This window comes from Passer domesticus, chromosome 6 (assembly GCF_036417665.1).
Source record: "Passer domesticus isolate bPasDom1 chromosome 6, bPasDom1.hap1, whole genome shotgun sequence".
Taxonomy (NCBI): Eukaryota; Metazoa; Chordata; class Aves; order Passeriformes; family Passeridae; genus Passer; species Passer domesticus.
This window is the reverse complement of record NC_087479.1, coordinates 16,139,256-16,151,419: the sequence shown is the minus strand read 5'-3', so window position 1 is coordinate 16,151,419 and position 12,164 is coordinate 16,139,256. Positions and strand designations below refer to the sequence as shown.

The 12,164-nt window shown below is 37.9% G+C and overlaps 1 protein-coding gene across 5 annotated transcripts in view; it reads left to right on the top strand.

Moving 5' to 3' along the window:
• SLC24A4 (solute carrier family 24 member 4) overlaps positions 1-12,164 on the top strand; it is an 87,856-nt gene that overhangs the window by 45,509 nt on the left and 30,183 nt on the right. For 3 of the 5 annotated variants that reach the window (XM_064423540.1, XM_064423541.1, XM_064423542.1), the window contains exons 3-8: positions 6,115-6,191; positions 7,397-7,471; positions 9,276-9,360; positions 10,064-10,167; positions 10,889-10,963; positions 11,953-11,978. In XM_064423540.1, coding sequence (XP_064279610.1) covers positions 6,115-6,191; positions 7,397-7,471; positions 9,276-9,360; positions 10,064-10,167; positions 10,889-10,963; positions 11,953-11,978 — 442 coding nt within the window. Of the gene's footprint in view, positions 1-5,363; positions 5,428-6,114; positions 6,192-7,396; positions 7,472-9,275; positions 9,361-10,063; positions 10,168-10,888; positions 10,964-11,952; positions 11,979-12,164 lie in introns of those variants that run through there. The other 2 variants (XM_064423544.1, XM_064423543.1) reach the window with 2 other exon arrangements.

The following is a 12,164-nucleotide window of genomic DNA, read 5'->3' as shown; positions in this document are numbered from 1 at the left end:
TCTCCATCCAATGAAACAAGATGTTGTAGACCAGAGAAACTATAGACTTTCAGGAAGCAAAAATGAGAGAAGGGTGGAGAGACAGTGTCAAATGTATGAAGCTCAGAAACTAAAGGCAAATTCCATGTAGAAGACACAGTTATTTACTGGTAACTGATGTCTGTGGTTAATTCATAGGACAGTCAAGAGCTAGTACAATTTAAACTGTTCTTGGTATTCCATGGTGTTTTTTCAGTCCTGAGAACCACAGTTATTCCCCAGACCTGAAAATGACATGTCATATCTGAAAAAGTCTCACCAGTGCTGGACCCTGGCAGTGTTTGAACTGCTTTGCCAGCCTTGGCTCAGAGTAGTGTAAACAGAGATGAGGCAGTGTGAGTCAGTGAGTGAAAAAAGGGGGGAAGGTGAAAACTTTTTTAGTACCCTGGTTTAGGAATCTGACATGTGAAATAAAAGAGTTGGGGTCCATAGATGGCATTTTGAAGAATACATTAATGCTTAGTGGAAAACCGGTGTCCTAATAAGAGAAGATGCTAGAACAGTTCAGAAATTGTGTGAATGGTCCGGAGGCCAGGGAGAAAAAAAAACCAAACAAAACATGATTCCAAACCTTGGGAACCTTTTAGAGTTTTTTTGGTTAACACAAAGATGAATACATGAAAGACTGCTCTCTGGTACGTGCATGCATCCTTGTGTTGCAGTACCTGTGTATTCTCAGTACTTATGTGTCCTTACTGAGTTCCCTAGATCAGGAACTGGGATTTCATCATGCCTTTTAATTTTTTGGTTGATAGATAATTATTAATATGTTTTTTCATTGTTTGACATTGACTTAATGAGTGAAAATACTTTTTTTTTTATAAAAGAGAGAAGAAACTCAATATAAGTCTAGGATTTAATAAGGTATTCTACTTTTTATTGTAGCTAATCCAGTTTTGTATAGAAATTTTCATAACTTCATACTGATAGAGAATTTTCAGGGCTATTTCATAAATAATACCACTCTTAACAATCATATATTAAATGGATTTCATTGTTGAGAGTTGAGTCAGTTATTTGCTTCATGAGCTGCCACTTTTCCATTGCACATATGATCACACTTGGGAGTCCTCTTTTGGTTGAGGAATATAGGAATGAGGTTTTATATTGAATTAATATACCAGAGAGATAAAATTTGCTCATAGTTCTACTGTTTATGAGGTGAGGAGTATGGAGGAGTGTGCTTAGTGTGACTCTTGCCAGATGGTACATTGCCTGCAAATAGAAAGCTTGATCTTTGGCATCACACAGTTTTACATGGATGTACAAATGCCTCTTGAAGAAGTTGGGGGGTGTTTTAAATAATTTCATTGCACTTCATTTGGATTATTTTTATTGTTGCCTTTTTGTTACTCAGGTAGTATAATTCATGAGACAAGTTTACTAAAGAGTTATCTCTACAGAAGCATCCTTGCAGAATTTTTCAAATAAACATGTGTATTTCCATGAATAACCTGTTCCTGATTTGCTGTAAGACTGCTGCCTAGGTTAGTATGCAGCAAAAGCTGAGCATGAGGAAAAATCCACAAGTCATCCTGCTACAGAAAACTGGAAACAGCTGTCTAATGGGAATGGGAGCTTAAAGCTTGATAATTCCTGCTTTTTCCAGAGGGCATCTGAATGATCAGTGAACTGTTCTTTATTTCTTCTTTGATCCTTTTAAGATTTGTATGTTACCAGCTTTCATGTTTAAATGCACTTGTTGAGTGTACTGTTTTTCTTCACTTCCAATTTACAGTTAAAGGCCTGTTAGTTTGTGGGGAAAAAAAAAAAAAACAAACCTTTTATGTACTATGGCACATTTATGATTTTCTGATGACTATTCAAATCCGTTCCATCTAATTTAGGAAGTATTACTAAAAAGGAGGACTTCCATATGACACATTTTATGTTTGAGTAAACTAGTTTCACTGTGATGGTAAGATCTTTGGGTTTGACTTTGTTTCTGGTATTAATACTACATTGCATCACTGAAGTCAATACTTTTCTATGAGCAAAAGCTACCTGCTATTCTTTTCTCAAGTACACAATTCCTATCACAATATTTATGGTGCACAGGTTGTGCAAGAGGATTAGCTGAGTGTACTGTGTCTTCCCCTGAGACTACCTGCATGTACTGAGGTCATTGCTGTCCTCCTGAGACTGTACCACTTCATCACCTGAAGTAATGGGTCAAACAGGACAGGGGACCGACCCTTCTGACATCCATGGTAAAGAGAATATGGGAGGGTGCTTTCAAAGTTGCTAACCATCTTTCTGTCAAAATCTTCCCAGTGCACTGATTTTGAAGAGCAGTATGGGCTAAAGTCACAAATGTTTTAAAAGCAAGACTAGTTCTAAGACATACTTGTCCTATTCATTGCAACTCAGCTGATATAGGACGCTTGCATTCAGGGAGGTGTTGTTGGAAGGAGTGAGGATTTTCTGGCTTTCAATCAAATCTTGCAGCAGATTAGTATGGAATTATAATTTGGTGCAATTTGCAGTACCATGAAGTCTGTTGCAAGTTCAACTCCTGTAACAAAAACTGTTAATACCTTGCTACAGACACCAGGTAATGATGCGTGCATTTGCTTGACAGGTACAAGGAAGCTCCCTTCTGCACACAGGGATGAGTTTGTTCACTGTCACTGAGGCACAACTATGTGTGTATGGACACAACACCAAGCCTGGGGAAGCTGAAGATCCGGAGTGTGAGAAGGGAATTGCCCATGAGCAGAAATATTCTTTAGTGCAGAGATGCCCAAAGCTGTTTGCAGTGCTTAAACGAATGACACAAACTTTAAGTATTTAAACTAGCTTGTGAATATGATTATTGAAGGGGTAAAAGTGGAAGTATGTGATTATGTCTTCTGTCTATCCTTCATCCCCTTACACATCTTTTCTGGGTGAGTCTGATGATCAGCAGTCCCTGAGTGCCAGGGTGAAGGGGTAGGCATTGCAATCTGTAGCTATAACAGGGCCTGAAGGGACAGAGGAGCAAGATGCAGGCATTAAAAGGGGCATGAGCTTTTGTGTACATCATGTGCCTAACCCCCTTCCTGCAGGGGCAGAGCTGAGTGTACATGGCCTTCAAAAATCTACAGATCCATTTTCCCTCTCAGGAAAAACCTTAAGAGTTGTAGCAGGCTTGAACACTTAGCAGGTGTTAAGACTTGGCATGCTTGTTGTGAGTAAATCAACTGCTAATAAGGTGAAGAAATCACATGTCAAGGCAGGTTATAAAACCACAGATCCACGTGGCTGTTGAGATGGTTGTCAGGCTTAGGGGATTCTGAAACTTCGCTTCCTTGGCAGCCTGCCTGTCAGGATATGGGTAGGGCATGTGGGAACAATGCTCTCAGGGTACCCAGAATTAATCTGCTAACAGCCTACGTCAGGGCAGGTGTCACAGGCATGCCGGGGTTGCCCCAGCTGCTTGGTGCCAGCTCTTTGCTCCGGAGCCAAGCAGGCAGCTTATGCTGTGCAGCTGCTCTTGTATTCTGTTCTGAGGCATGCTCTTTGCATGCCTTGTATAGCTCTTTAGCCACAGACAGCTCAGCCAGAGCTTTTTATCAAAGGTGAATCATGCTTTCTGTCATGCCATAATCAAGGATTTTTTTATGTCCATGACTCAGAGAAAAAGGCGGTGGTGTCCCCTCCAAGTCCTAACTGGATAAGGTGCTCTTGTTTCCCCACTCATTTAATGATTGGAGAGAGGGAACCAGCTGCAGATTGATGGCAATTTCAATATAGACTTGGCTTTCTTGGTGCCCTCCCTTCTTCCTGGGATCTGTGCTGGATAAGATGGGCTGCAGGACCCATGAGTTTGCAGCAGTGCCAGCAGGATAAATATTTCTGTATTTCTCTCTGGTTTTAAGATGACGGGTGTATATTCCCCTCCTTTTTTTGTCAAAGGTTAGCCCCATTAGATGTACTGCTCTTCATTTAATCTCCTTCTCCCATCTGTTCTCTTTTCAGTAGAAACCAAGGAGATGTAGCTCCCACTCAGGCAGACAGATAATTCCATCTCCCATACATGAGAAAATATCTCTGTGTGAAGCAGAGCAGTGCCTTGCTGTGCACACGTATCAGATTGTACCACGAGGGCAGACTGCTCTCTCAAACTCTGATAATCTTATATTCCCTCTGCCAGCTTACCCAGATGAGGGCATGCCACTGCCCCCTTCAGTTAGGTGTTGTTGAATTCCCAGGTCTAAAAGAGGACCCAAGGGAATCCAAACAGCTTTTTCGTGAGAAACCAGGTTATCACAGCAGTAAGTAAGAAAAACAAATAGTTTAAGATATTAAAGCCATGACACAGCTAGTAAATAAAGAACAGTGCATGTAGATAAGGTGTACAGAATTTATAGATGATTGTTAAACCAATTCTATGTGAATTTTGTGATTATTTGGATAATAAACCATAAAGACAGCAAATGTGGATAGAGTAAAACTCCATACTGTACCTTAGAACTCACTGGTAGGTCGCCATTTCATTAAGGAAGAAATCTTGCCTCCCAAGCTACAGAGCTGTGTTTGATTTCTCTGACTTTTATAGAGCAATTTGAATTGTCTCATTGTGAGAAAAAATGCACACCGTGAGTTCTTTGTAGAGAGAGAGGAGCATTATCTTTGAGAAAAGCTGTCTTCGTGTTAGTTCATATAGTATTACCTCTGTGAGACAAGCAGGTGTTTATTACAAGTAGTTATTTATTTCTAATGTTGTTATCACCAGAATATACTGTTATCACTGTCTATGAAGCAAGGCAGTTTGTAGTGAAGCTGCTTTGCTTTTGTTTTGTGATTAGATGCCTACACTAGTTTTTATTTTCTGGCTCTTACCTTTGATGTCCTTGGGACTTCTACCCTATTTGGTATTAACTTCACAGAAGTAAAGTTGCCTTAGAAAGATTAGAAAAATTGTGATTTTAATTAATGCTTCTTAAAACTTCGGTTTATACTAACTTAACCATTTTTAACATTGTGCTGTGAAATATTATACAGTCATCTGAATGAGATTACCAGGTAGGTAATAGCTTCCTAGATGAAGCATCCAGTTTGCCAAGATAGGGAGCAGGGATATATTCCTTCTGCCATGTGGTGGCAGTAAGGGGATGGCACTTCTGGCACAAACACCTTTGATGGGAGCTGCACACCTTTGCACCCAGTTGTGTGGAAAGATCTGCCTCATGTGCAGGGTCCTGTTAGCATTGCCAGAGACTCAGACCAAGGCTCTGTTCTTTGCTGTCCTATGTGTGCTCTCACAGCCATAGCTGAAATGGAGGAGACAGAGGACAAAGTGGGGGTTGCAGTGTGAATGGTGTGTGTGTGTCCTGAATACATCCATGTGGGCACAGTACTTCAGCCAGTGATGTAGGAACAACCATATTGAGGAAGCAGCTGTAGGTCTGGGTCTTTTCTACCACTTTCCTTCCATTAGGGGAGTTTCCTTAATGCAGTTTTAGTTACTAATCACTTCAGATAATACTGGTTTTTAATAAGCAGAATTTATTAAAAAACACATGCCTTGTGTGCTTACTAATTTTTTACCATACATTATTTCATGTGCTAGGGAATAACTTCTCTGAAAAATTTTGCTTTTGTCAGCTATAAGTTCTTAAAGTTGATGGTATTTCAGTATTATTCCAGAAAGGTATTCCCCTCTCATGGAGGGAATGATGTTACATGGAGGGAATGGTATTTTATTATACTAGATATTACTATATTACTATATATAGCAGTGTATTACTACAAGGAACCTACTTGGCTGTTACATGCATATGTGCTTCTGTTGGCATCTTAAAATGTTTAGGAAACATATAAAATAGATTAAAGCATTACAGATTGCTGCATCTTGACCAGTAGTTTGTGAATTATCCTGTACGGTGTTCCTGTAAGAGTGTCAACTGTGATTACACAGTGTCTCAAAACTACAGAGCACTAAAGAAATTCTGAAATGGCAAGCTGTAATATAATACATCAGAAGAGGCACTTATGTTTGGTCATATGTTCCTGCAGATGCTTTCCTGTTTTTCATTCTTCCGTTTATACATGCTGTGTACATGTTTTTTAAAAAGTATGTTTTTCTTTCAGCCATTAATGAGTTTCCTGACGATATATTTACAAATAAAGAACGTCAGCAAGGAGGAATTCTGCTTCATATCATTGCTGTAAGTTATTTTTTCTACTGTGCTTTATTTTTGTTTTCCTTTTATGCTACTTATTCTGTTTTTATTTTTGAATATGATACTAATCATCATAGTGACCATACTAAGTAGAGTTCTGTATATATCTATCAACAAGTCTTTAAGACTTTGATTTGAGTATTTTTAGTACATCTATATGAGTACAGTTTCTTAAAAGGTAACACCTTGGGGACATGGTGTAGTGGTGAACTTGGTATTGTTGGATTAACAGTTGAACTTTATGATCTTAAGGGTCTTTTCCAATCTAAATGATTCTATGACTCCATGATTTAAGAAAAGGAAATAAGTCTGAATTTGCAGTACCTATGCATTCATCCTCTTGGAGATAAAGTCCTGGCAGAATGGATCACATGACTTGTATTTCATGTTATATTGACAGAGTTTGGGATTCCTTCATTGATGACATTGAGCATGATGTGGAAGTTTCTTGAGGCTGTTTCTTTTCTTTTGTACCTCTATGCAATAGATGCAGTTATAATTAAAAAACCCAAACCAACCCTGAAGAAATATAGAAAATATAATGTTGACTTTTATTTTCTATTCTATTAAAAACACAAAGCAAGTGAGGCCTGCAGGCTCCAGGTTTTCATTCCCAGCTCAGGGAAAGTAAAGTATAAAGGAGTTCTGTTTGATGGACAGCAGCAGGATCAAGCCCACTGCATGGGCACAGCACATAAAGCTGCATAAGACTGTGGGAGAATCACAGGTATGCAGGGAACCAGGATCATTTCTAAACATCTTGGTGCAGTGATCATGGCCAGGGTCCACTTATTTCTAGGTGTGAATATTTTCTGAATATTGTTAATCAGCCTGGTTTTACTTTCTATTTAATTACTTGGTCTGATAATTTAAAAATATAGGGGATGACTATATGACTTTGTAGCTTTACCTGTTGCTTTTCATTATATGAAATCTGTTGTGGCATGCTCTTCTGTTAAAGTATGGTACCTTTCATATTTTAGGGTCTGACAAATGTTCCAAATGAGATCTAACATTCAAAAATATGGTTTTATGTCATAAATTTATCAACAGGGAGATTTTTATTTAGAATTAAATGAAAAGTGTAGCTATATATTTCTGCTAGTTTGAATAAAGGTAGCATTACCTTTATTCCTCTTTTCACATACACGAAAAATCTAAAGTATTCCTTGAATTTATTTTCTCTACAGGCTCTTTATATGTTTTACGCTTTGGCCATAGTATGTGATGACTTCTTTGTTCCATCCTTAGAGAAAATTTGTGAGGTATGTTAACAAACATTATCACTCTTCTAGAAATTTGTTTAGAGAATATTATTTAGAAATATTATTTTCCATCCAAAAAATGAACCAGTGGTCTGTGCACTCTTGTTTCTCTGGCCACACTCAAGCAGAAAAAAATCAAAGATTTAATGAGATCACATGGCAAAACCCGCTCTTAAATACCTGAGGCATGTAACTAGAAGAGGTTATGGATGGGCTGGATTTATTATTGTACTCCTTTTAAAAAAAGTAATTTGAGGAAAGATGTCATAGATAGAAAATTAATGTGGTGGCTATGCAAATCTTATTGCACATCTACCACTGTGTCAGCAAGGAGAAAGGAAGTATATGTGGTCCTAGCATAAAATGGAAAAAAGAGGAAACGTGTGAGAAAAGTATGTACCTTGGATATAGAATGAGAATACAAATTTTATATGAAAAAAAAAAGTAACATAATGGCTCTTCCTAATTTTTGAGAAGACTGCAAAGTTCCGTTTAGGATTCAATTGAGTTGATTGTGACACAGTAGAATTAATACATGCCATGTAAATGTTGTCTTATGATTTTGGTGAACAGTATAAATACAGAATACAAATGTAGATTTTAACTCCTTTTTAAACACAAAATGAAAATCTCATCTCTGTTGCTTTTAACAAAAATAAGAGTGGCCATTTTCTGAAAAACTCCTAGGGGTTTTTGTAGCTAGTTTAAAGGTCTTTTTTCCTGTTGCTAAATGTACTAAGTACCTGTTGATGTTACTCAGAGTTGTAAGCTTACACTCATCAGTAGAATAACAAATATAACAACAAGGGACTAGTAAAATACTCAGTTGGGATATTTTCTTTCCTTTCCAGATATTCAGTATTCAGCATGCACCTTAGACACCATATTTAAGTTATACCAGTTGGTTGTAGCAATTACTGGTTACAGATCCTTCATAAAATCTTTACATTTTATCTCATATTCTGCTAAACATTTAAACAGCTACCAAGAGTTCAGATGGCACACTTAGGTTTGAGCACCTGCAGCAGTATGACTGGTAATAGATCATATTTGTGTTTATGTTTTGTCAAGATGTGTAGGATGCCATTGTTATCAGCTTAAGATGTTTTCAGGCAAACTGCTTGAAAAATACAGGATTTTTAAACTTCTCCTTTTGTCACTAGTTACTTTTCTATCCTTGAAATAAAAATAGTGTACTAAGGATTATGTACTAAAGTCTACTAGAGACTCTCAAAAAGGAAAAAAAAACTCCTCCATAAAACCGTGTTTATAGTTCAAGGGAAAGATCTTAAGACTGCTGAATTGATGCAGCCCACTTGTGGACCTGCACGTGTTTTTGCTGGTCTGAGAACTCTTAGGTTACCTATGTCCTATTAGAGCTTAAGAGACACCATCGTAAAAATAGATCTCTCTATCATACACAGCCCTCTCTGTGTCTAACTGGACTAATTTTATGTGTGTCAGCAGACTCCCTTTTGATTAACACAGTTGAAAAGTGAAGCCAGAATCAAACCTGCTGTTTGTAGGATTTATTCACAAGGGTTGTATTTTTCTGTTACCAGTTTTCATTTTTGAATTTTAGGAGCCCTAAGAGTTGGGGAATTGAATGACTGTGTTTAGAGTTACAGAAGTAAATAAATGAAAACAATTTGAAATGTTTACAATCCTTTTGAATCTGCAGAGATACTTTTCTTTAAGCAGCTCCATGTAAGCCACAATTGGCTATTCATTTACATATATAGCTGTAGAACTCCCCAATGTCAATACAGTAGCTGTGCTGAAACTACCAATTGTTTTCTTCTAGAAACTACATTTGAGTGAAGATGTTGCTGGAGCCACATTCATGGCAGCAGGGAGCTCCACCCCAGAACTGTTTGCATCTGTTATAGGTATGGAGCCCACACACAAGCTTTTTTGAGATCTGTTAAAAAATCAGCAGCAGATCAAGCACAGGTACCCATTCTTCTGACAATTTATAATCAGCAATTGCAGCTGTCAGCCAGTCTGTGATTCATGGCATCATTAACTACTCAAAATATCTCATGAAAATGTGAGTCTTCTCTCAAAACACAGAGAGGAATGTCTGATTCTGAGCACAGGATGCAAAAGAAGAGATTTATTGAAGTCCCTTGAGAAGTAATTTGATATATTTGGAAACAGATTAAGAGCAGCTCTGAGGAGAAAGACTTGGGGGTGTTGGATGATGAGCTCATCATGATCTGTCACTGTGCAGCCAGTGTGCACTTGCAGCCCAGAAAACCAACTGTATCCTGGGCTGCACCAGAGACAGTGTGGCCAGCAGGTTGAGGGATGGGACACAGCTGAAAACTAAGCTATGAAACAGAACTTACTGTTGAACTAACTAGTTAAGAAATCATTTACTAAAAGTATATAGGTAGAGATTCTAAGCCCCAGCTGGGGAACTGCTAGCTAGACTAAAAGCACAAATTATTACACAGAGAAGTGAGCCTTAATTATGAAATGTGTTTTGGTTAGCCTTTGAAACAGTCTCTATTTCACAAATAGAACATGTTCTGAGTGACTGAAAATTAAATGACAGAGGTAGTTATGTATGTTTTTCTCCCTCTGCAGGTGTATTTATCACTCATGGAGATGTAGGAGTTGGGACCATTGTTGGTTCAGCAGTTTTCAACATCCTCTGCATTGTTGGTGTCTGTGGACTGTTTGCAGGACAGGTCAGTAAGATATTTGTCTTTATATAGTTCAATTGCTTACAATTGCTTTAGGGGTTTCCTTGAGCATATATTAAAAAAAAAGACAAAATCACAGACAAAAATGGCATTGTGAAAAACCTCAAATATTTCAAAGAATTTACAAATGCTTTAAAAATAGTGACTGTTTCCAAAAAGTTCAGCTGTAGTGTCAGCACTCTGAACATGTAGCATGCAGAGGAAACTGGTTCCTCTTCATACAATACTGTGTTTACAGTCAACTAATCATTGGCATCTGCTGATCCTTCCTGATACTGATGACAGTCAAAGAATCTGGGACACAAGCATGAGATTTGCTCCATTTATTCAATAGATGGTTAAACTCTTTATCATATTTTTTCAGGGAGTAAGTCCAATGTATCCACAAATAAAAGGAACGAGATACAATTGATTTGCTGCAGTACAGTGAATTTTACTTTACAATTGAAATTATGACCAAATCAAGTATCGTTAGTAAGAAATGTATTTCAATAGTGGAAGTTTCTATATTATTTTTTTACTGATGATTAATTTAGATCCATTGTGTAACAGACTGATACGTAACATAAAACTGCATTTGGTTTCAGCATTGTTGCTAGTAATAATAATTGCTCACACACCTAAGTTATTTTAAGATAGGGGCCTTTTTGTTTGTTTGTTTCTGAGATCCCATATTTTAGTTGGCTGAAGGTGTGGTGTTTTTCAGGTGGTTTGTCTCACCCAGTGGGCAGTGTTCCGGGATTCTGTATACTACACAATATCTGTGATTGTACTTATTGTGGTAAGTAGCTCTCTTATTGGTTACTGTGTTTCATTGCTTGAACTTTTGGTGGACCAGCCTGCTCACTATACACACTGGCAAATAATTATTTTCCTAGCTAATTCTAATGGCATCTGGAAGTGAGAGCTGAGCTCCATAATGCTGCATAAATATGAAAATTTCATACAGCCCCATGGATTATGTGCCCACCATCAGTGTCCATTGATTTTGTACTAGGGTTTGTAAAGTTCTGCAGGCTAGTAGGATACTGTTATGCAGTGCAGATGGCACTCTATTCAGACTGCTTATTGTGGTGGTGAAAAATTTTTAGCTACGCATCTGTTTTAAATAGAGAAGGTGGGTATTTCTTGCTTCTACACAGTAATTTTATTTCTGATTCTGGGTAAGTTTTTCCATGTAGAACACAGGGGAGATACAACTTTGTTCATCTAGAGCAGTGTAGTAGTTCCTGAATGTACACATTTAACACATCTGGTGGCAAGGCAGGGAAGAATGCACTTAGTCTGCATTTTGTAATGCAAGTGGATCACTAGCTGTGTATTCAGTAACAGCAGTTACACAGGGTGGAGTAAAATGTGTGTAACCATTTGACCCAAGAGGAGAAGTAAAACAGCTGCCTGTTCTGCTAAAACTAGTCTAGCTGTTAGAAGGACTCAAGAGTTAAGGTTTTTTGGAATAAGTGACTTTGCTGTCATTTGCACAACATAGCATGTGGGTACATGAGTACATATCTGTCTGTCTTTCACACACTTGCACCATTTCCCTAAATAGTTCTTAAAACAGCCACTGACCGAGATCCAGGCCTTGTTCACGAGGTTTGTGTTTTGTAAGGGGCACAATCCATACAGTGGAAATTCTGGTTAGAAAGGGTCAAGACTTGAGTAGGTCTGTCTAGATGTGGCTGATACTTGCTGAAGAAATTTGACTGTTGTTTGAGATAGATCAGAGAAATGGTCAATTTATGTGTTTCCTTTTTTTCCCTCTTCTAGTTCATATATGATGAGAAAATAGAATGGTAAGTTGTGTAAATTATTCCATGTAGTCCTGTATTTGCCATGAGGCTCACCAGTAAATAGAGTCGTAGTGTAACTGACTTTCATTCTACACCCTGAGAGTATGAGCTGGATTGAACACTTAGAAAATCCTGTGTATTTTGTTTGGGCTTAGTTTTTATGATGGTCATGGAAAACTAAAAGAAAAC